The sequence below is a fragment of the Elgaria multicarinata genome, chromosome 4 (genome assembly GCF_023053635.1).
Source record: "Elgaria multicarinata webbii isolate HBS135686 ecotype San Diego chromosome 4, rElgMul1.1.pri, whole genome shotgun sequence".
Lineage (NCBI taxonomy): Eukaryota > Metazoa > Chordata > Lepidosauria > Squamata > Anguidae > Elgaria > Elgaria multicarinata.
The window spans coordinates 119,830,139-119,856,019 of NC_086174.1; the positions used below are offsets into that span (position 1 = coordinate 119,830,139).

General features: G+C 39.9%; 1 protein-coding gene across 1 annotated transcript in view; it reads left to right on the top strand.

The window, feature by feature from the left end:
• Positions 1 to 25,881, top strand: part of CSMD1 (CUB and Sushi multiple domains 1) — a 1,175,554-nt gene that overhangs the window by 582,320 nt on the left and 567,353 nt on the right. The window contains exon 5 of the mRNA XM_063125095.1: positions 10,658 to 10,865. Coding sequence (XP_062981165.1) covers positions 10,658 to 10,865 — 208 coding nt within the window. The remainder of the gene's footprint in view (positions 1 to 10,657; positions 10,866 to 25,881) is intronic.

Genomic DNA, 25,881 nt, shown 5'->3' on the forward strand with positions numbered 1-25,881 from the left:
CCAAATCCAGCCCTCCTGGGGTTCCAGTCTGCGCCTTTAGATTTTCCCAGATAGCCATACCCCTTTCCCCCTTTGGGGATTTCCTGAATTTTGTGAAGGTTCCCCCCAACCCATACTAAGAAGTTGAAATGTCTCTCCTGGGGCATAGTTGCTGGCATCAAGAACTTTAAGCTAAAATATGCTGGTATCTTTTGGTATTTTGGTTGCCCTACTGAAATGCAGCCCCCAAGTGCTTTTCCATAATCCAATTCAGCCCTTGGACGGAAAGAGGTTCAACACCCCTGCTGTAGTCCTGAGGTCCTATGGAACTTTCCCCAGTATAGGGGGGGGGGGAAGTGTGGGCAGTTGTCAAGGGCTTGGGTGGGCTCATGAGCCTCCCGAGCACTTGGCAGAGGCTCATGCAGCCTAGCTCATTGGAGCAGACCGCATGACCAGGAGGCACCGCTTGCAGGGCGGATGCTGGACATGTCCCTACCCCAGTCACACCTTTACGTTAGTCCTTCCTTTTCCCAACTGCTTGTCTCCTCTGTCCTTTTACTCCCACCCAGTCAGTGAGAGAAACTCTCTAGGTTCCCTTCAGGTTTTTGCTTTTTCTCTCCACTGCACACTATCAAGCTTTGTTTCAGCTTAGCGTTTGTTACCTTTTCTACCACTCCTGCTCAATACCCTGACACAGATATTTAACAGGTGAAGATTTTTCTGATGTGGAAATGAATAAGGGGATGGGAAATTACTTAATAATCGTGTTTGTGTCAAGCTGCTTTTAAATGCAAAAAAAAAAAAAAAAGCAGGCCTTGTTGTGTGTTTTAAAGAGTCGGCAACCCTGCCACCCTTTCTCTTATGATTTCTGTTCCTTAGCTTCCATTTCAATTTTATGCTTCACCAAAGGGGGATGACTAAAAGAACTGAGCTCACGTTTTGCTGCTCCTCCCACCTTCTGTAATGGCTGGCTAGTTTAAATTACCCTTGCTAAATTATATTTTAGTTTTGTTCAGCTCTCCTTGCTCCTGCCCCACCTCATGAGATCTTGATTCTCTTAAATGTTGAGGACCTCTGTACTTCTGATGGTTGCGTGGAGAATTTCCACAGATGTGATTTTTTTTAAGCCTCCCAAATCGCTGTAATTGCACAAACCAGAGTGGCTGTCCTTATAGTCCTCATTCATGCTGAAGTGCCGTTGTGAGAATGTGAGTTGCTCCCATACTACACGGCCCATGGGCAGTCATGCTACTCATTCTACTCAGATGTAAGCCCCATTGAGTTCAGTGGGACTTACAGCATGGTAAGTGTGTACAGAAATGCAGCCTTACCATTCATTTCTGCATAGCTATAAGGGGAAATGAACACAAAGCCTTGCTTTGGTTTTTTAAACACAAACTTTGATCTTTCTATTGCAAGTGAATTGCCTGTTTCTTAGAGGCTGCACTGTCACCTGGATCCACAAGTAGATGTCTTGAGTATTGACTAATATGTAATTAACTTTATCGTTGCAACAGCTTCCTTGAATGTTTCCACATTCTGTGAGTTGATTTAATAAATCCTTGGTTTGGCACCAATACCCATGATTTAATGATAGCAATGGGATGTTTTAAAATGTCAGTGCAGAACACATAATTTCAATAAATGGCTAATAAAATACAAACAATAAGCCACAGATGTCTGGGGGCAGAGATCTTCAGAAAGGCTATGGTATTTAATATTTATTTTACTTTTCGGTTTTGCTGAGATAAGGAACCATATCATTGTGCCTAATTTATTAACTTGCCCCAAAATTTATAGAAAAAGATGCCTTCTAATAAAGAATCATTAGCTACTTTGCAGATACTTTTAATAAGGCTTACTAAATAATGTATGCTCATGGTTCATTTGGAGCTGTCTAAAGCTGCAATTTTCTTTAATTGATAAGCCTTACATAATGTGACTGGAAATGACAATATGTCACTTGCTAGAGCTTTATAATATGCCAGTCAAGTTTTTAATTGCATCTTTTCTATTGCTTGTGATGAATGGTAAGGGAAAGTCTTCGAAGAAAGAAGGGGGGAAAGCAGAACTTCTGGCACCTTTAATGACTGTCTCTGCATTCTGTAATGTTTAAAATACAACCGCATTTCTATCAGTTACACAGTGGCATAACAAAGTAAAATGGATCTTAAATGATCTGTCAAATCAGGACCATGCAGTGTGAAGCAAGATTGAATGGAGCAGTCACAATAATCTGAAATCGGTTTCTAAGTTAAGTATAAAGGCATTCGTTAAGCTCTCCGTTCAGATTTATTTATTTATCTATTTGCACACAGACTGCATGGTAAGCTTAACAAATCACTTTAGTGAGCACAATTTCCTTAAGAAAATGAACTTAGGGTGCAATCCTCTTTCAGCAGAAAAAAATCCTACAACTCCCAGCATTCCCCAACTAGCATGAAATGTGCCCTTAAGGTACTGAAACAAAACTTACTTTAAATACAATTGCACACTGGTTTTGCAGAAGCTGCAATGTGGTGCTATGACCGGATACATTTTAATTGCAAGAAGGGTTGACTTAGATGCTCACACAAGGGCAAAGTTGTACAATTAACATGCATTGCATTGTGTCTTTCTTCTTTTTGTTATTTATTTATTTATAGCACTTAGAGTGCTGTAGACTCCAAGAATGGCTTACATATCGAGTGCCATCAGACGAGCGTTTTATTGCATGCTTGTCACTGGGCATTCACGGATTTTTGCAGGTTCCTCTCACAACGACATCTGCCTCCCATGTGTCTCCTGCCCTTTCTGGCCTTCCTCGCGCCACAAAAATACACCCAGAGAGTCCGCTATATTTTTTAAAACGGAAGTTGCTGCTATCTCCTGTTGCGTGGAGAAGCAGCACGATCACATCAGCCCACTGAATGGGACACGTGTGCATTGTTTACTTCCTCTTTCGAAAGAGGAAGTATCAAGCAAGAAAGTGGAGGTGGAGAAGTGATGGTAGGGAAGTGTGATTCCACCCCCACCCACCCCGGTCTGATGGAGCTCATCAGTAAAAATAAGACACTTCCTGTCCTCAGGCCTACAAAAAGGCATGACACAAAAAGGATAGGAAGGGAGAAGGAGGAATAAAAAGGAATCTCAACAACCAGTTCTTTAGAAGGTTGTTATAAAGACCAACTGAATTCCAGCTATAATGCCTGGGCGTTGTTTGTCTTCTTATCAAGATCAGTCACAATAGAAATAGTTCATAGAGAAGAGGAGCCAGTTGTTGCTAGGTTTCTCAGCTAAACCGATGGCATAGCCCTGGTTCTCTTCTCTCCCTGATCTACAGCTGATGGAATGGTCGCTGTCAGGGAAGAGCTGGGGAAAGAGGCGAAATCTGATGGAGCTGGCTTCTTAGCGGCTTAAGGGCTGTGTGTCTGGGGGAGGGGCTGTTTTCCTCCTCTGCCCCCAGTGGAGTTCTGTGAAGAATGTTGTGCAGATAAGTACTGTAACTTCAGAGAGGGAATGTTTCTAAGCTTTGTACAAGCACAGCATATAAATATTAACGCTAGCCATTGTTATATACTGTAGTATGGAATTGTATTAATGTCTTACATTCCATTGCAGTAATGCTGCACACTTTAATTACTATGTGATTAATGCTCTTTACACTTGAATAAAGACAATGCAAATCAGACCCATAGATCTTGAGAGATCACACTATTTATAACTACCTGTCAAATAGCTACAACATCCGCTACCATTTTGAATGTCTCCTGATCTTACTTTGTTCCTCTATAGGATACCCTTTGTGTGTTCCAAGTGTCACACTTTTATCGGAAAGTGCATAATTCTCTGTCACGTTGCATATTTGGGATGGCTCACTGTGGAAACAGCTGCTGTCATGTATAGAGTACAATCTACATTCCTAGTGGACACAAGTGAAGGCATAAAAATGAAAATACTGCCCACATGATGGCAGCTACCCATGTGATAAGAAATTCTAAACATTATAGCTGGGGGACAGACGTCTTGCTACCAGGACATAACTTTTTTGTGAAACAGATCTTTAGGCTGTAACCCTATGCACACATACCTGGGAGCAAGTCCCTTTGAACTGGATTATACTTACTTCTGAGTGGACATGAATAGGATCACATACATTAAAAAAAGTCAACCAAGATTATTATGGAATCCTACATTTTTATTTTTAGATTCTGGAAGTTCTGCCATTGCACAACTGTTTAAGGTGACTGAGATCATTTTTCCCTGTCACTAACTCAGACTGTTGTCTCAGTCAAAAGTGACTGAGGTCTCCAAAGAATCTGTGGACTCGGATGAGTGCTGGGACAGACATAAGCTCTTTCTACACCCAAGGGTGTAGAGGGAGAAAGGGGGGACAATCCCAGACTTACCTGCTTCTGGGATCATCCCAGGGTGTCCAGATGGCAGCGTGACATCCTGGAAGGGGAGAGGGGCATCACACCCATCGCAGCCGCCATTTTTTCTTTTTAAAAGAAGAGGAGCTGGAGTCCACTTGCGCTCCAGTGAAAACTAAGGTAAAAAAGACCCGACCCTGCTCCCCCCACCCCCGATGTCCCTGCATTTCTCCCAGCTCAGCTCCTTCCCTCTGTGACCCCTGCTACTCAAGGGGAGGAGGGAAGAAGGCAGGACAGGTGGCCACACCTCCCACAGTCTCGGGACAATCCATGGGAAGAATTGGGTTTTCCCAGGGTGATTTTATCCCTGGGAAAACCTGTGTCCATCCCCTCCCTGCCTGTGGGAGTCCCTGTGCATCATTTGGATGTACAGGAACTCAGCCGTGACCATCCCAGACTATCAGGCTGGTGTAGAAATAGCTAGTTCTTGAAAAATATTTTCGGAATTATTACTCTGTAACTGCTCTGTTCTTTTTGTAATGTAAAACCTAGGTGTCCAGGGTTGTCTATCTCCTATCTTGTTCTGAGGCAGTCTGGAAAGGAAGTATGGAAGTGGTTGGAGCTTCATTCTTGCTGCCTCAGGGTCTAATATTTTTAAAAGTTAGAAGAAGGATAAGAAGCCTCATTGCAGGTCTTATCCACTCCTCTAGAAACATTTTGGAGGTCATAGGCTCCTGAAATGGCATCAATGTGGTGTAGTGGCTAAAATGTTTGACTGGGATTCAGGAGATCTGGTTTCTAGTCCTCACTCAGCCATGGAAACCCACTGGGTGACTCTGGGCCAATCACACACTCTCAGCCCAACCCACCTCACAGGGTTGTTGTTGTGAGGATAAAATGTAGACAAGGAGGAGGATTATGTATGCTGCCTTGGGTTCCTTGGAGGGAAAAAGGCGGGATATAAATGAAATAAATAAATAAAGAAATAAATAATAAAATGGCCAGTATGAATTTGCCAGATGTGAATGGGGTGTAGAAATGGGGGTAGCCTTTTTGGTGCCTCACACATTATTTAAACTTACATTAAAACATGGATAAAATATGTATTTTGAGAGTTTTAATGCAGAAATGGAACAGAATTACGGGTACAAACATGTGAAAATGAGATGGATCAGAATAAGCAGATTTGTCTATCCTTAGGGACAAGAACTTGAAGGCAGCAAGGCATCATAATTGTTACATGTTGTTTACTGTTTCTCTTGCATCTAGTTGTTAAATCAGGTTAGCCATTGTGCTTTTCAAAAGGATGGCAGCAGTAAAACAGAACTAAGGTAAAAATGTTAGAAAATGTGTGTTCCGGTTCCAAGGTCACTTATGATTTAGTCCAAATCTAGCATTGATGTTGACCTCACTAGAAATCAATAGCCCTGAATTAGTTTTGTGCACTGACGTATTGACATTGTCAAGTTATTTCCTTTGCTGGAAGAGAAGATAACATAAACTGAAGTGTTTGAAACTTAAAAGGCACATCAGCCACTTGAATTCTCGTCATCAAATGAAATAGTTAAAAGCAATTCCAGACAATATGGCACAGCAGACTTTGAGTTTCCTTTGTTGTTGTTTTTTGATAGATTTACGGTTTGCCAGTTTAATTCCCTCCCTTCTCCCAAACCACATCTGTGCTGTGGCCAAGGAATAACCTATAAAAGAGGGGAAACTGAATGCACAAAACACAAAGAAACAGAAGAGGTAAACAAATTGAAAAAGGATTTCATTTTCCCTTGCCACATCTCTCAGTATGCAGTTGCTTGTAGTAATAAGCAGTACTTTGAGGGAGAGGATTTTAAGGTGTTGCCAGCTTTGCTTTGGAATTGTACATAGACTATCTTGATAACCACAGACCTGCACATAAATTTGGATCCCAGCATTTGGTAGTGCATATTTAAGTAGTGCAGGGATAGCTTTCCTTTTTTAAAAAATGTTTATCTTGTTCTTACTTCTAAGCTAAAAGCATGCACAGATGTGCTCTTTAATTGCTCATTTATTCTTATGAAGTTTTGATTTGCTTCTAACAACCTTATCCTAAGGCTCCTTGTGTCAGCTCAAAAGAGCTAAGGATAGTACACAGCAGTACAGGCGGCACATTATGCTAACTCACAAGCGTTACAGATATGTAGCATAAAGGTATTAAAAATGCAGCAAAGTCTTCCCTGGCAGTTTTTATACAAAAAATGTGTTGAATCCAGAGTGTCACTTATGAAAACTAAAGGGTTCTATTTATTTATTTTAAAATAGGCTTCTTTTCATGGGAGAAGCCTTGCCAAGGCAGCTTACACAATAATATTCCATACAGGAAAAACAGGAAAAAGTAATAAAATAACAAACATCAGAAATAAAACTTCTAGCCTAAAGAATAATAACAATATAAAACACGATAGTGGCTAAACCAGAACAGCCCAATAAAACATAATTAGGGAAAGGCTAGAGAAAACAAGTGAGTCCTCAGGGCCTTCCTAAAACCCTGCAATGATGGGGCCTGACAGACTCCTTGTGGAAACCCATCCAGAAGTGTGGCTCCATTGCAAAAAAACCCGTCTGTCTTGTATTTGCCTACTTAACTGCCCTCAAAGGTGGGCAAGTGAGAAGGGCCTCTTTACTGATCGTAAAGTGCCGGTAGGGTGAAGGTGGTTCTTCAAGTAGTTTGGTCCCAAACCATTGAAAGCTTTAAAGATCAAAAACAGCACTTCAAATTGGATTTGGGAATGCACTGGTAGCCATGCAGTTCTTGCAGTACAAGTGTTTCATGATCTGACCATCTTGTCTCCACTAACACTTGGGCAGCTACAGGCTGCATTAACTGAAGCTTCTGGGCCATCTTCAAAGGCAGCCCCACATGCAGCGCATTACAGTAGTTTGCCCTGGACTTCACTAGTGCATGAGAAGGTCCATCCACATCAGATAGCTTTTATTAGGTATGCCAATGCAGTCCTAATAAAACACACTGCTGGATACTGCAGCCACCAGAGCTTCCCAAGACAATGGGGAGACCAGGAGGATTCTCAGGCTACACATTTGGTCTTTTAGGGGAAATGCAATCCCATCCAAGACAGTTCATAAACCTCTATCCAGAGTAGTTGGTTTCCCAACCCACAGTACCTCCATCTCGTCTGGAACTTGTTCATCCCCATCAAACCCAAGACAGTTCCCTGGGATGTGTAGATGGAAACAAGAGGTATAGCTGAGTTTCATCCACGTACTGATGACACTTCAGCCCCAAACGTCAGATGACGTCTGAATTGGTACTGAAGTCCACAAACTAAATCTAATGCCATAGAGTGACACTATCTGGACAAACCTCAGATTGTCTTCCCTCTCCCCCTCACTCCTTTGCACACACTGAGTCAATGAGTTTGTTTGTTTTAATTAGCAAATGATGATTTGTACTTGCCATCCAGGATTAAAAACCTGTAGAGCAATCCTGATTTGGAGGGCAAGTGCAAACCATATCTTGCTAGTTCAGATGTAATGGCAAGCTATGGTTTGCTCTAAAGAAGTAACTCATTGAATCAAAGGGTAATATCCAGTGTTAGTCCTACGTAAAGTAGACCCATTTAACTGAATGAAGCTTAAGTTAGTCAAGACTTAGTTGTTCCATTCATTTCAATAGGTCTTCTCTACATAAGGAAGGGAAGGTGCATTTGAGTACACAAGGGGTGGAGCACACAAGCATATGTCTTGTTAATGCCATGGTTGGCATTACATGTGAAACAGCCAGTGGAAACTAGGGTAGAGGAATGGTGTTGTCTGTAGAAGCAGTTCAATACCATTTTGATACCAAAGCAATTTGTTTTTGTTAGGCAAACACAGTTATATGAAAAAGGAGCCTTGAGTCGCTTCAAATTTGGATTTCTGGGCTGGTGGAGACTAAACAGAACTTGGGGAAAGTACATGTTATGCTTCACAGTAGCTCTTCAGATAAGGCTGAGGGCTAAATTGCAGCAGTTTTGAGAAAGTCCTTACTGGGTGATCCTGTGGAAGTCTTCTCAGAAGTAAGTGCCACATAGTTCAATGGGAATTACTCCCTAGTGAAATGGTAAAAGATTGCAGCATTAGAATGCCTGTCTGCCTTAATCATCTTCCCCCAAATCTTCTTGTGGCTGTCTCTGAATCGGATCTGCATTCTGACTATACAAGACAAGCCATTCTTTCTTCCTTCAATTGTGCCTTCAAGAATTGATTCCTCTGTCATGTCTTTGATCACAGGCCACCTACAGAGCTTCTCGTCGGCGCTCAAATCTAATCCCTTAATTGTTTTGTACTGTACACATCTTCATTAGCTGATAGGTTCTTTGAGCCAGAGACCTTGTCAAGTTTCGTATATGTGTGTAGAACACACAAGGACAATGATGATCAGTGTAGGTGAAAATAATAAAATGCATAACAGTGAAAGGACCTCTGTCATTTTTCATTTCCATTACTGCAAAAACAGTGTTCATTATTATTTCTGTGCTTTAGTTTTCAGTCATGCAACTATCTTTGTAGGCAAACTAATGAGTTTTTAATTTTTCATACCACTGAACTGCAGAGATGATTTTTTTGGTAATTACATATGTTTTAATACCAAATGCAAATATAATCATTGTTCCCTTAAAGCTTTCAATAAAATTTTACACCTGATACACAGTGATGATTCTGCCATTCTACTTATGCAAAATAGTTTATGTTGCATGGCATAGTTTGGTGCTATGTCACAACTGGAAATTCTTCTAATGACTAAATAGTTAATGGGAGACCTAAAATGCTGAGCTTTAATCCAATAATTTAAACTGGGGAAAACTTTATATGTAATATATGTAATTGTCCTTGAGTGTCTCTTTTGAGGGAGTATAACTACTCCCCAATAAATGAGTGAATTAATACATAGATATTGTATCAGATACAACCACACAGAAATATACCTTTTAATTTGCCGGGGGGGGGGGGAGGGGTGTTGAAAAAATGGCCAAGTGGTAACTCAAAAATGGACAAGTGATATCTCAACTGAGGGAGGGAAGTGTTTCTCTCACTGAACGTTGGTGAATAGATGTGCATATTCATAATTAGGGATGGGTGAGAATTTTGTTTGATTGGGTTTTTTGGGGGGATAGAACTTACTCAATTATTTTGGAGATTTCTTCATATATGGAACAGAAGGAACTTGAGATTTAAAAAATAAAATTCAAATGTAGGAGAAAGTGATTTGTCCATCCCTGGCCATAATATGATTTTAAAAACATGGTTAAAGTAGAAGACATAATAGAATGAATAAAATGTGAGATATTATTGTTGCAGCTGTATCCATATGCCAACATTAAAGGAGCATTCCAGCAAGATTGCTATCTGATTTGTAAGAAACATAATTAAATCAACTTAAATCAGACCTCCAGGACCACATTTATTTATTTATTTATTTATTACATTTTTATACCGCCCAATAGCCGAAGCTCTCTGGGCGGTTCACAAAAATTAAAACCATCATAAAACAACCAACAAGTTAAAAATACAAATACAAAATACAATATAAAAAGCACAACCAGGATAAAACCACTCAGCACAATTGATATAAGGTTAAAATACAGAGTTAAAATAGTATAATTTAAATTTGAGTTAAAATTAAGTGTTAAAATACTGAGTGAATAAAAAGGTCTTTAGCTGGCGACGAAAGGAGTACAGTGTAGGAGCCAGGCGGACCTCTCTGGGGAGCTCATTCCACAACCGGGGTGCCACAGAGGAGAAAGCCCTCCTCCTAGTAGCTGTTTGTTAAGTCTAACACCTTGTTTACAACAGTTATGAGCAGATGTTTTTGGAAAGCCCATAAGCAGGACATGAAGGTAACCACACTGCCCATTTTTTTGTTCTCTAGCAACTGGTATTCAGAGCTATAGTACCTCTGAACATGGTGGTTACATTGAGCTATTTTACACTCCTCTAAAATAGTCCAAGCCAGTGAGGTATTTTACATTTATTTTGCATTAAAATAAATGGAAAATACAAATCAGGTCAAGCTATATAATGTACACTGAAAAACACATTAGGGCACAATCCTATTCATGTTTAGACAGAAAAGAGTCTTACAACAGAGCTGACTGGGGAATGCTGGGAGTTGTAAGACATTTTTTCTGTCTAAACATACACAGGATTGTGCTATTAAATGTACTTTGTACAGAGCTTCTTTAGATCTGCATACTGTCCCTTTTCTGGTGCTGTTAAACTATAATAGATAAATAGCTGAAATAATGTGCATCCTTGACCAATTTTTTTTACCCCATTTCCCTCCCTAAAATCAGCTGAAGGTGCTTGTGGAGGAACTCTGCGTGGGACAAGTGGAATTATTTCAAGTCCTCACTTTCCTTCAGAATATGATAATAATGCTGATTGCACATGGACCATTCTAGCTGAACCAGGAGATACTATCGCTCTGATTTTTACGGATTTCCAACTAGAGGAAGGCTATGATTTCTTAGAGATCAGTGGGACTGAAGCACCATCAATATGGTAAGTTAAGAGAAGGGACAGTGGTCCCTCTTTACTCATTACAAAAGCCTCTATTTAGCTATTCATAATGTATGCTATATTTAAATGGTGTTTATTAATAATACCGGTATCATTTCCACCAAGATCAAATGCACCTACACTACTACCAGTAGATGCAGCTAAATGTTGTAAATGTTCTTCTAGAAGCATCTTACTAAGAGTGTGTTGGGGACGAAATATTAAAGTTCCAGTAAGAAAGAAAAAGCACATACCTTTGAAATGTGCCGACAATGATGAAATGGTAGGATACTGCCCTCTAATGGATGGAGCCAGAATTATTCTGTTGCGAGTAATCATCATCATAACCTCTTAATAAAGTGACACTTCAAGAATTGGTGTAACAAACAAGTGTTCCTCATTTTGATGAGAGAGAACACAAGAGAGAAACAATTTTACTGTGTGTTGCCTTTCATTTTGATGAAGCTTCTGGAAATGTGAGGACCGCTGCAATTTTGGTTAAGGGCATGTGTGGTGAACTTTAGCATATTTTACCAAAGGGTATCTTTTGGATGAAGGTAACTGATAGTGTAACATTTCTCATATATCAGGCTTCTGCACTTATGGAGACCTTTCTACAGTTTGAGACCTAGATGTTGTTCATGCCCCATAATGATTGTCATGCCTTTTATAACTCATCAGTGTGTGTGTGTGTGTGTGTGTGTGTGTGTGTATGTGTGTGTGTGACAACACACACCAATATGCTTGAGTACTGCATGAGGAGCAAGAATGAGCAGTAATAAGATTCTTTAATATACTCCACTAATGAACAGATACCATAGTTTACTAGAAGCATTCTAAATATAGTGCATGATGTAACACGGCTAAAATTGGGCTTGTTGTATGCAGAGTTATTCAGTTTCCAAGTGCATCTGCTGAAAAGAGAAGGGGTGGAAGAGGATGTTCTAATATTTTGCTTTTTTAAAAGACAAAGCTGTTTTTATTTCAATAAATTGTTTTAATGTGCAGTTACTAATTCAGGCATATTTTTTCAAAGTCATGCAGTTTTGATGGCAGTTATTTCAATTATATCAAGTTGAATTGATGGAGCTAGCCCTGCAGTTTCCTTTTTGGGAAATTCCTCTATTTATAAATGAGGAGGCTATCAGATTGGGAAAGTTCTTAGGGGCTGGAGAAATTTGGAAAACGTTTAGCCCCTGAAAGGGACTTATACCTTGATAAGTCGCAGCAGTGTCTTTTGGTTGCACGTTAGATGTATGCAATGGATTTTGGTGGCCACCATTACTTTGTTTTTCGCCTTCTTCTCTCAACAATCATGTAAGATCTTTTTGTTTGTGTGGGGGGGAGGGGGGATGGTGGTGAACCAATTTGAGATTAAACATATTTTTTTGGGGGGGGATTTGGACCAGACTCAGAACTTCTTCAGGTGAGCATTTTATAGCACTCTCGTGACTGGCCACTCATGGTTGTTCGTGGGTCATTTTGATGATGCAGTGATCCTCCTGTGCATCTCCTGCTTGTTGTGACATTTTTCGTTATAAAATAATCCTCAGAAAATGCAACTTTTCTGAGCTATAGCAAAATTGCTCGCTATTTCCTGCAGAAGTTTCACGATAAAATGCCCACTAGAGAGCGCTTGTCCCTCTAAACTGAATGGGCCACGTGGTCACTGCTTGCTTCCTCTTTCTCCTCCGTGTGATTCTACTCATCCTTATTATGGAATAGAAGCAGGAATAAAGAGCGATGGTAAGTAAATACGACACACACCCCTCTGAACGAACCCTTAGATACAACAGATCAGTTGTTTCACTTATTTACTTGCAGCCCAGTCCCAAATACACTCAGTCAAAAGTTTATACTCAGAAGTTTATAAAATTGGGTAAAATAATGGATAGAGAGGCATTTTTCTCATTTTTTTTATTTTAGTGGCTATCCAGTGGTTTAGATTGATAATAGATTTAAATAGATAGAAGAAAATCATTCTGTACATGGCAGACAGTTACAGAATTCATTGGCTTAAATGGCCTTAAAATGGGAATAGACAAATTTATCAACAGTAGGCCCTATCAACAGGTAGTAATAAAGTTAAAAGTAATGCTATGCCAAACTTTAGAAAGACCAAGTATTCAGTTGAATTTGAGGTGGGGGTTTAGCACTGAAAGATTGGGTGGAACGTCCTCACTACTTCAACATTTTCAGGGATTGTGGGCATGATTTTGGGGGTGGCAACTTATCAAAGCTCCTTAAAGCTTTGTCAAGTTAGCAATTGTAATTTTAGATTGCCCAAAATGCCTAATTTAAAGATACATTCTGGGAAAACGAAAATGGTGGCCAGTAGCCTGAACTTTGAAGAGCAATGGTAAGTTGACTCCATCCCCCAAAAGCATTGCACCCCAATGAGAAAATCATCAAAATGTCTTCCCATTTAACAGCAATTGAGCCTGCAAAGTGAGGAGGGGACACCATTATAGATTAATGACCTCTGGGTACACTAGCCTTCCCCAACCTGGTACCCTGCAGATGTTTCAGACTTCAGCTCCCATCAGCCCCAGCCCTTATAGCCAATGGTCAGGAGTGGTGAGAGTTGTAGTCGATTTAGAGGGCACCAGGTTTATTATTTATTTATTTATTTATTTATTGTATTTTTATACCGCCCAATTCCCAAAGGTTGAAAAAGGTTGGTCTAGAGTATGCATTCTGAGACTTACAACAGGATACAGCTGTTGTTTTCATTTCCTTCTTATGGATTTCCCAGAAGTCTTTTATCCCGCTTGGCCGGCACGGTGTGAGAGGGAGAAACAACAGTTGTGGTGAGGAGGAGGGGAATAAAGGCCTCACGTGGGCCACGTAAGGCAGGGGCAGGGCTGAGCCTATTCTTGGCCTCTCTGGTCTTTCTGGCTTCCACCCTCCCTTCCTCTTCTAGTATGGGATTTAGCCAGTCGCTTCCTTTCAGGGGAGGGCTGAGTAGGAATTTTTTCCTTCCCATAAATTGTGGGAAGGTTTTTGTCTACTCCATACTTGAAGTTTATCAGGAGGTTGGATAAATAGGTTGATTTGTCAGTGAGATATGCAGGAATTTGCTATGGTAGAATAGGGATAGTGACCACTCTGGCATATCCAGAGCTTCTGCTCCTCGTGAGTTTCACAGCTCCCGTGTCAGGGTATGGTATGCCTTTGGAGATCCTCTTGCCTCATCTACTCTGGGTTTTATGGCTCTGCGTGAGGTTAATGTGGGGCGGTCTCTCCACACACTCAAAGTGTCGTATAAGAAAGTGGCCGGGTTACCAGACTCCTGGCTTAAGAGAGTGGCTCGCCCTTAAACCAGGCAAGGAGCCTGAGATTAGGACATATTGATTCCTGCACTTTTCACATGCAGATCCAGGGAGGGGTTGAATCTCCATTGTTGTTCAAATGTGGGGTTTAAAGGCCCTACTTTATCCCAAGCTCTGGGGTCTATGTCCATGCTTCCTTCTCCACTTGCAAGGATCAGGCTGTCCACTTTTAGAAGCAGGTTTCTAGATAAGATGTACACTGATTCTGATCCAGCAGTGCTTGTCTGATGTTCTGAGAATCCCCAGTAGCTTCAGTGAGGCTTACTCCTAAGTAAATGTGCATAGGATTGCAGCCTAGCAGAACAAAAAACAACACTCTTTTGTTATCTTGGGAAAATATTTTATTTACTCAGAAGAGGGTGAACTTGGATGTTTCTATGTGACAGGAGCAAAACTGATGCCAGCTAACTATTTTTTAAGTGGCAACACTAATTTTAACCTATTTCTAGCACTTTGCTGTGTTATAGTAACTGGAACGTCATTTAGGTGGCTGCAGAAGTAAAGCAAGTGTCAGCTTACAAATATTAGTTTTAGTCTGCATATAAATTACTATTCCTTAGAAATAAATCAGACTCGTGATGTCGTGTCTTTAATAAATCTCTGATACCTTAAAAGCATTATGTGCTATTGGAATGCTGGACATATATAATTACTCCAACATTTAGTTTTCTGATTAAATGACTGATTTTATTACTTAAATTGTTGCAGAGATCTGACATATAAACACAGAAAACAATAACTCAGAACAATAACTCATAATTCTGAGTGTGTGTGTTTATAGTTTGCATGGTTGTAAACATAATCTCTTATGTTTCTATTGTTTCTCTGTGTGTTATGCATTTATATAATTAACAGGAGGAGCCACTGTATAATTAAAGACTGATAGATGTTTGTGTTATTTTTGAAGAACTCAGATAGAGCCTTACCTAGAAGATTGTTTTATTGTTGTTCCACCAATAATTTGGTTATTCTAATAAACAGCCTTCATTTTTATATGAACTATTTCAAAAGATGTTGTTATTTTGTCCCAAGCTCTGTATGCCACATTCCTTTATGCCTCTTGATGGTGCAGCAGTTTTATGGAGCAGTGAGTTAGGGGAGGGGGTAATTTGGTTCAATCTAATGCATTTTGAACAATGAGCATACAATTTCATTGCTGTATTTCTTTCATGGTGGCAAAAGGCAGTACTGGTATGAACATTACCTTAAAAGCTCAGCATCTTAAATCCTTAACAGTTTCACTCTTTTATTAAAACAGCTCAGCCAGTATAACAGCATTTTGCATTCAGGCAGTCTTATATGTGAAACCTTATTTCAGAAATCAAAACAGCAGTTTTTAAAGCTGCATTGAATTTCATTATCCATCAATCAACGAAGCCCATTTTTGACCATTTCATTGGGCTGAAGATAGACATCCATATATAATATCAGGAAGGAGCAATCCTATGTCCCCCAGACAGTGTCGGGGGGGGGGGGAGATAGGATTGGTCGCTTTCTAGGCTCTGAGGTCAAAAGCAGGGCTCTGATCTCAGAGCCCAGAAACCGCGTCGTCGTCGTCCCCCATAGCCAGTGTGGATTTGGTTATGTCTCTGTGTTCGGAAACAGAGCACAGAGTTGGGAAAAGGGGTATTCCTGAGGAGGGGAGAAGGCTGGAGCTGCAGCCATACAACTTTCCCTATGGCACCAGCCTCCTTCCCCTCCCCCACCCCCGAAGTGCTGCTTCTACATGGGGGAAATTGCCCATCTAGCAAAGATGCAGGATGGCTACAGTGTTATAGTGGTTTTAAATGTATGTGTGTATTGCATGTTTTTGTGGTTTTTAATTTTTGTTTATTGTTTTTAAGTGTTTTTATCTTATCTGAACTGCCCAGAGAGCTTCAGCTATGGTGCAGTATACAAATGTAATAATAATAATAATAATAATAATAATAATAATAATAATAATATAGAGCATAGGCGATGATCACTTCTGTGCTTCAGTTTCCCTTCCATTGGATATTTGGCATTCTCTGAATTTGGAGGCTTCCGACTATCCTCATAGAATTGTGCCCTAACACTTCTGGCATCTCCTTTTCCTGGCCTTTTTCTCTTGGTGAATATCCATGCTATCTGTATATTGCTTAATGCTGAAATATTTTATAATGTGGGATGGTTTCTTAGTGCATAATCCAGCAAACTCTTAAGTACGTTGCTGACTTTGACCAAGTGCTTTGGTATTTTTACACTTCATATAACCTTTATACCCCTTAATATCCTAAGATCTCTAAGTGGTTTGCAACACACACATATAAAAATACAGTATAAAACCAATATGCAAACAAGAATGAGAAAGCCAATGCGTAAAAACAAGACACAAAGACAATTCTAAAATGGCCCAGTTTTATAATCAATTGCATCTGAAGGCAAGCCTTAGCAAACAAATATTTCTTTGAGAGGTGATTTATTTATTTATTTATTTATTTATTTATTTATTTATTTATTTATTGCATTTTTATACTGCCCAATAGCCAAAGCTCCCCGAGCGGTTGACACTCAACACACTTTCTGCCTCTTGAACAATATGTGGGAGGATATTCCAGATGGTGGCTGCCACTACTGAGAAGACCCGCTTATGTCTTGTTAATTGGCAACACTCCAGTGGTCATGGAACAACCCATAAGGCCTCCTCAGAAAATCTCAGAGGTCGACTATGTCTATAGGGGAAGACGGTCAGCTAGGTCAGCAGTTATAATACTTGTAATGCAACCGTTTAAGCATCAACATAAGACATGTGTGGAACAAGCAAATGTTGCAGGAAAATTGCAATGTTATTACAATAGCAATATCATTTTCAGTGTATTTTTTTCCTATCCTTTTCTCTTTCTTTTTTTTAGCCTTGGCAGTTGTTAATTCCTAGATTCATGGCAGATGTAACTGGCGTCCCCAGTGGTTTAAAATCAGGAATCAACCTCAAAGCACTTTCCCAAATGCTGTAGCAGTTTATGATAACCTGCCATCTAATAAAAAGTAAAACATGATATGCATGAGTATTTCTAGTAGACATGCTGGTGCTTCCCTCTGGGTTCTAGTTGCAGTTACTGAAATAGATGTAACTTCCATTCCTTAAAAGAAACACATGTCAAGCCATCTGGCTTAGGAGTCATTCAGATTGGCTCACTTGCCTATGATGATGTTGATATTATTATTATTATTATTATTATTATTAATAATAATAATAATAATAATAATAATAATATGCCACCCCATAGCCGAAGCTCTCTGATGATGTCACATGCCCCTGAGTCACATGCCTCAACAGCACTTGCAGTAGAGTATTTATTGTTGCATCACCCACTGTCTGGAATTATTTACGAATTGAATGTATGTATTTATTTATTTGTGGTGTTTATATACCGCTGAGTATAGGAAAAGCTCTCAGTGGTTCACAATATTAAAATACAATATTAAAAACAACACATTAAAACACAACATTTAAAACACTTCCAACTACAAGAAAAAAAGTAAATAAATAAAGGAGCAGTAAAATGGAGCAGCGTAATTAATTTACTTACAGCCCAGGGAAAGCCTGGATGAACAAGTGTGTTTTCAGGGGATGTTTAAAAGATGTCACATTTTCTGCCTCTGACAGCGGGTTTTCCAGATTGTGGGTGCTACTACAGAGAAGGCCCACTGTCTGGGTACTTCACAGAGACATTAGGATTATTTTGGAATGAGCAGCAAGGCCTCCTCTGCTGATCTTAAAGGTCACCTGCTCTGTTAGGTATCTTGGTCCCAAGTTGTTTAGGGCCTTGTATGACAATAGCATAACCTATATGTGGCTCAGTAGGTAAGAGACTGCCAGTGCAGTTATTTTAACACAGGTGTTATATGAGCGTAGCTCAGTGTCCCAGTGAGCACACTAGCTGCTGCATTCTGCACTCCTTGCAGCGTCTGAAAAAAACAGCCCTACAGAGAGTGCATCATGAGATTACCAGTGTATTTACTGTTACATTTATTTATTTATTTATTTATTACATTTCTATACCGCCCAATAGCCGGAGCTCTCTGGGCGGTTCACAAATTTATTGTGGGGTTCCTCTCCGCCATGATTATTTTTAACAATTAAAGAAGCTTCATTCGTTTTTCCTGACCTTGCTCTATATTATCAGGTTTTTCTGTTGACTTGTACTGAATTTTGGTCTTTCCTGTTTACATCAGACCTTCTGTGTTGGAATCTTCTTCTCTGGTTCCTCTCACTAAATAGATGGTATTAGGTTCTAGGCCTACAAGAATGGATGAGGTTCCTCACACAATTTCTACTGTTGATGTGCGGTATATAATGTTACGTCAATTACACTTTGATCAATTTTCTCATGCTAAATTGACTAAAAAAACAATTTAGTCAATCAAGATCTAAAAACTGGTAAGAACATGTTCTATGGTAGTTATGGACAGAAAAGGCAATTTTTACTTTGGATCCACTTCTGGATGTCAATTATGAGTTCTTGTTTTCTGTCCTGTGTGCTAAATATGATTTTGCAGCTACGGCTAAATGGCAGTACTTGCAGTTGCAGCATTGTTAGTATCTAGGTTCGGCCTTGCAACTTTTAAAGCATCAGAGTCTCTGTCATTATTCAAAGTACTTATTGAGCCTGGACAGGCAACGTGACCCTACTAACCATGTCTATAAATACTTGTTATTGGTGAATCAATATGATATACACGGCTCTAAGCAGGAATGGAATGTATAATTACTAGAAAGTTGTATTTCACATATATATGCATTTCATATGTATTCATTGATATGGATATATACAAATCCACATAGGCATATATTTCACTCCCCCATCCCTCTTCCATCTATCTGGTTCAAATTTCACAATAAAAATGAATTTAAAATAGTTCTTGTTCTTATGCCATTGCATTTTATGATCACCACTTTGATATCTTTGAGGAAAGTTGTATATAAACTTTAAAAATAAATAAAATTAATTATGATTAGGTGGAAAGGACCCATAATTGACCATGTCAACTAGGCCTTTCAGTGTTACAACAGCACTGTGGATTTAACAGAGTTTTCCTCTGCATGTCTATTCAGAAGCAAATCCCACTGAGTTGAATGTAACTTACTCCCAAGTAACTATGTACAGAATTCCAGTCTTTCACAGAAAAACAACTCCTAAATCTCTGCTGTAACATCTACAGCATACTAGCATCACTTTAAAATGTTGATTTGGCTTGGGGGGGGGAAGCAACTGATAATATTTCAGGGCCTTCGTAATGCATCCATGGATCCCAAGTGCTGTAAATATAGTCTTTGAAATAATAAAACATCTATTTATTTTAAGTAACATAACTAGAATAGCATATTCTATAGCTAAAAGCATTGAGGAACATTATTATTTGTTACTCCCAAACCATGCATGTACTATGGTCCTAGCATACCAAAATATGGAGAATTTAACAAGATTCCATTACTAAAGCAACTCTGAAAGCAGATGGAATTAATGCTAATAATGTTAGCAGCAGAGTGGTGTAATTTATTGTCCCTCATTGTGTAATATGCAGTTCTTGCTTAGAGACTAGTCAGCTGTTGAGATCAAAATGTGTTCAGTGTGCAGGGTGAAGGGAAAGGAAGCAGTAAATTGATGCTTAATTCATAGAGCATTAGCACTTTTTGTGCACCTGCTAATTTACCACCTACTGTGCTAGTGAAATATAAAGGCTTAATTCACATCCATCACTCCACATCTGAATCTGACAGGAATATATGACTGATATTATGCTTTCAGAACCTGTATTGACCTGTGATGTAATTTTCCAGTGCATATTAAATTGCACAAAAGGTAGTAGGTTTCTAATGTAGCTGACTAATACTTCACCTTGGTAACTAATTATCAGTTCCCCTTTTCATTGAGACCCAGACTATACTCAGTGTCAATAAATGGAAAGGAGTATAGTCAACCTAGCTTCACTTAATTATTGAATATATATATATATATATATATATATATATATATATATATGAAGAAGGGCCTATGTTATTGTCTTCCTAATTGCTTTGACATTCTGACAGTGCATATAATTATATTCATGTCATGTTTTTGTTTTCATTTTTAACCTAATTACGAAATAATCCTACAAAGGTTTAAGAGACGAAGATTTGAACAAAATGGCCAAACAATTAACTGTGAGATGGATCAAAAACCTTATTGCTGCTGGTGTTTCCTATTCCCTTATATTAATGCCATAACGACAGCGAGTAGATGAAACAGGAGGGTCTCCAAAGGCATACCATATCCTGACACGTAAGCCGCGGAGCCCCACGGAGCAGGCCGTCTGGATATGCCAATCACCAAAACAGGTGCCAGTGTGCTTACCATCCTAACTAAACTATGCAATTCCCACACATCCCTGCCAACAGATTAATCTATTTGCTCACCCTTCCCCTAAAAAACCTCCAGTATGGAGTAGGCAAAAAAAAGTGGGTAAAAATTCCTACTCAGCCCCCTCTCCAAAGAGAACGACTGGCTAATCCCATACTAGAAGCGGAGGGAGGGTGGGGTCAGCAAACCCAAAAGAGGCCAAGTGGCTGGCGCGGGCTGCTTATATAGAGCAGCCCCACCTAGCCCCTTACATATGACCCAGGAGAAGCTACAGTGTTTATTATAGCTCCTCCCCAAACACAATGACCGGCTTCCCACCCAAACTTTCAGCTGGGCGGGGCCAGTTTTGTCTTTCTAGATCAAGGGGTAGGGAACCTGGTATTCTCCAGATGATTTGGACAACAACTCTCATCAGACCCAACCAGTGTGGCCAGTGATTATGGGAGTTTTTGTCCAAAACATTTGGAGGGCACCCAGTTGCCTATCCCCAGTTTAGATCAAGGCTCATTAGATCTTCTACTGAAAGGGAAATGTTAAGTGTTATGCACTTGAAGTCAAATTCAAAGAGCCAGTGTAACACAACTTATAAAAGTAAACTAGAGATTTTATTGTCTTAAGCAGCATATAAGTATTACAAACAAACACACAAAACAAAACCTATTAAACTGATTGGATGATTAACATTGTATATATTAGTTAATTTGATAATATATTTCTTAAATATAAACATTACTTCTTTTCTTTATGATCACTTGACTCTTTTCCTTTTCTGCCTTCAGTATTCTTAATACTTGCTGGGCTATTGAGGCTAAGAGAGGAAAAGGGATCCATGCATTTCGCATCAATAAAGGGAAACTAGTAAAGGATCCTAGACAGTATTAATTCTTACAGTTTGGAGTCACTGCTGGGATCCCAAGTAACCTCACCTCATTTTTTAGACACCATGGAGAGAAGGCAAGTACTAGAATGATGTGAGGAAGAGGAATTGAATCCACTGTGATGGTGAGAATGTTTGATAAAAGTTCTTCCTAGACCCAGAGTATTTGGACTCTAAGCACTGTGGATATTTTAGAGCATATTACCTACCATGGCTGAACATATCAAAAGATCGACCAGAAATGGCATGCTTTATGTTCTGGGTCCTTAAAATTTGTTGTGTATGCAATACCTCATGAGAGGACTGTGGATATAAGTGGTACCAAATGGACTTTGCAAGCAATTGCTATTATGACTTCTGTAACTTTCACCCCAAAGGCTATGGGGATGAATTTACACCCAGAGAAGCATCAACCGCTTGACCGAAATTGAAGAAATGAAGAAGAGTAAAAAGTTTTGTTTTGATCTTATGATCAGGGTGTGGAACCAAACGTATGGGATGGATATGGCAGTGATCAGAGACTGATATATTTTTCAGGGACAAAGCCTATTCCAGTACATGAAGAATAATTTAAAGGTTGGTTTTCTCATGGTAATCAGATGGGGCAAGAAACTTGTGCTGAGTGAGAGAAGAGGAAAAGTATAGGGAAGAGTCTGAGGGCCTTCCTAGACCTGCCGGCTATGCCGGCAGGGAGGTGGGGCCGAGGCGCGCTAACGTTAGCGCGCCTCTCCCACGCTTCCAGACGGCGGAGCCACAGGGAGGACGCAAGCCCTGCGGCGTCCGCCATTTTTGTTGTTGTTGTTGTTTAAAGGGGCTGCGGGTGGCCCGAAGACTCCGTGAAGGTAAGTGGGGTTTTTTTGGGTTTTTTTTAAACGGGGGGGGGGGAACAATGGGAGGGTGGGTGGCACGGGCGGCGAGCGGTGCAATCGCACCCACCCTCACCCCGTGCCACCCACCCTCCCATCCTTCGCCCTCCCCTCTCTTCCCCCTCCGCCGATGGGCACAGCGCTCCTATGAGCGCTGTGACAGGTCCGCGGCTTTTTTGCGAGTAAGCAAGGAGCTGCAAAAAGCCGCGGAAGTCTCCACACTTCCCCCAGCCCCGGCCTGAGGCCGGAGCTGGGGAAAAACCGCGCCATAAGCAACTTAGCTTATGGCGCGCTAGACCAGGCCTCACTGGGGCCTGTCGCCGGATTCCCCTGTACGTCATCTGGACGCACAGCAGGGAAACTGGGTTGGAAGGCGCGCTAAGGCCTGGTCTAGCAAGGCCCTGAAAGAACATGTTGCTGAGGAGGAAAAGTCATTTTGACCCTGATACCAATGCATCTGAGTATCCTGATGCCTTAGAGAGTGTATTTGGAAGCATTGAAGGTGGAGAAGAGCTCCAATTGAAGTTCCAGCCTACCAATCAGGAACCAGGAGAGAAACCACACTATGTAGCCTTTTACGGCAAGCCTACCCAGATGAATGTGAAATCAAGAATTTTTAAGTTGTGTTGATTCTTGTACTAATGTTGTTCCTCGCCTTGATCCAAAGGGAGAGGTGGGTAAGAAATAAATAATTTATTATTATTATTTTATTTATTTTATTTTATTTATTTATTTATTTATTTATTACATTTATATACCGCCCCATAGCCAAAGCTCTCTGGGCGGTTTACAACAGTTAAAAATTGTAAACATTAAAAAGTGTACAAAATTTAAAGAACCATCAGAAACATAAAAACAACAGTATAAAAACAACAGAATCCATTTAAAAACAACAATTCCTGGGGTCCATTAAAAACAAACTTAACTTTGTTAAATGCTGTTAAAATGCTGTTAAACAACTACTGTAAGAAGTTTAATACATGAAGGGAGTGGCAGCAAGAGATTTAGATTGGCTGAGGAGAAGGCAAGTGCTTAAGGGTATCAGGCATGTTGTACGCCTGCCATTGTCACTGAAACTGAAAGACAGGAAAGATACCTACACAGACACTTGTAATTTTGATGAGATATATTAAAGAAAGAGAAGGTGTCAAATAGCATTTCTTTCAGAAAAGGTATGGTGTCTGTACGCTCTCTAGAACTTCCAGAAGATGTACATATTTCTAAAAATTAGGGAACAACTAATGGAATAACAGGAGAAAGTGCCTGTGATATCAGATATCTGATGTATCACATGCACAGACAACTCAGGCACAAAATCTTTAACACCCTCAGTACAAAAGAGAGAAACAAGTGTGCATTCAGGTCAGGGAATCCATGCGTTACAGGTTTTTGAGAATTGACATTTCTCTGCTCTACCCCACTTTTGTTATTGATGTGGTGAGGATGGCAAACCTTTATTACAAGGCTCAACTCCTGTAAATCCCTTTAGGGTTGCAGAAAAATGGAGGACCTTTTATACTGGTTCAATAGGGAAACTCCCCAAGTCCCAGGGAATAGAGCCATCTTGGTCCTTGAATTATAAAAGCTCTAAAGAAGATAAAGTAAAGAAGACCAACTGATCTCCTGGAAGTGGGGGGGGGGGAATTACCACCTAGATTGTGTGGCTCAGCTACCAAAATTAATATAGCTATTGAATTAATAAAGTGTATTGCCATAATCTTCTGCTATACCATTCACATTTGCCCTTGTAGCCTTGAACAGTTTGGCAATATGAGGTTTAGGAGAGAACTTGTGTCCCTATGTGAGATATATGTTGGTGGAGTTAAAATTTCTTAGGGATGCACTGTGAGTAGAAAAAGAAATTGAGACTCTTGCTTTAATTTGCCCAGCTATGTGTAAAATAGTTACAATTCAGCCAGCTGGCGTTCTTGGAAACCACTTTAAGGTGGCACAGCTACTCGGAGCAGCTCCCAAGGCTGTACCCGAACTGTATGCTAGCATTGCTCAGATGTAGAGCACAATTCTATAAAAACTGCACTGGAAAGATATACAGCCTGCTCAGCTTAGGAATATAAGTGTGTCAGAAATCTTAAATGCTAAGATATCAGGGGAGCCTATACATAACATGCAAAGTTGCAGTTTCAATACAAATGCTTTTCTGAGAGAATGGAATCATTTAATGTTTATTTATATTATTTATTTATTTATTTATTTATTTATTTATTACATATATATACCGCCCCCATAGCCAGAGCTCTCTGGGCAGTTTACAGAAATTCTAAAATGAGATAAAAACAAGTATACAAAAATTAAAATTTAAAATTCTAAAACACAGAACATACATACATGAAGCATTAAAAACCGTTAAAATGTTAAAAGGGGGTGCTATATTGTGAAACTAGGGACAGTCTGCATTACTATTTTTTCAGCTAGTAGTTGAATTGAGAGACATGTATTTATTTATTGCATTTATATCCCGCCTTTTTTCCTCCAAGGAACTCAAGGCAGTGTACATAATCCCCCTCCTTTCCCAACAACAACCCTGTGAGGTAGGTTGGGCTGAGAGTCTGTGACTGGCCCAAAGTCACCCAGTGAGCTTCCATGGCTGAGTGGGGACTAGAACCCAGATCTCCCAACTCCCAGTCTAACACTCTAGCCACTATGCCACACTGGCTCTTTAATACGGTGTTAAAGTCTTTGCATGATAAGTGAGGGCATTTAGATGTAGGCAAAACCCTTGACTTGATAAGAAAAAGGGTTCATTAGTGTCGATTAGCTAAGGATGTGGGGGACTATTGTAAAAATTGAGGGTGATTTATAAAACTTCAGCAAAGTCATCAGTTCCGTTAGTAAACATACAAAGCTGCCAATGTACCTAGCATATATTAATTTTCTGTCATTGGAACTTGATGGTAAAGATGTAGGCCATATATTGGTGCTACCTTATCACTTCACATGTTATGCAAAAGCATGCCCTGCAAAAAATGAAAAGGCATCTATTGTGGCTCAGATATTGTGGAATTGCTGTTTTGTACGCTACAGTTGTTCAGGCAGAATTAATTCAGATCAGAGATGTGACTCTGAAAGTAGACTCATAAAAGAATTATATCAATTACTAGGGGTGGAGAAATCCTGGACAACACCATATCGTCCACAGGGGAATCCACAGACTGAAAGGTTTAATAGAACACTCCTGAATATGCTTGGAAATCTTAGTACAAGGCAAAAGAACAGTTGGAGTCAGCATGAAGTCAGACTGGTTCATAACATTATGAGAAATGATTCTACAGGATTCGCTCCATATTATCTAAGCATGTAAAATAATTCTGTTTCAGTTTGCAAATAATTCAAACTTAGCAGTGATCTTGGTGATGATCACAGCATCCGGCAGTGGTTGTGTCTTTTCTGGAGTTGACCTTTGTCTGTTGTGTCCTCTCTGGAGATAGCCTTCCAGGAGCTCTTCTTCAGCCTTCCTTTCAGGAGCTCTTCTTCAGACATAGCCAGAAATGACAATGTTGAAACCCCAGCCTAGGTCCCAAACTTATGGCTTAGGAGTGTTCCAGGGGGAAAAGGTTCCTT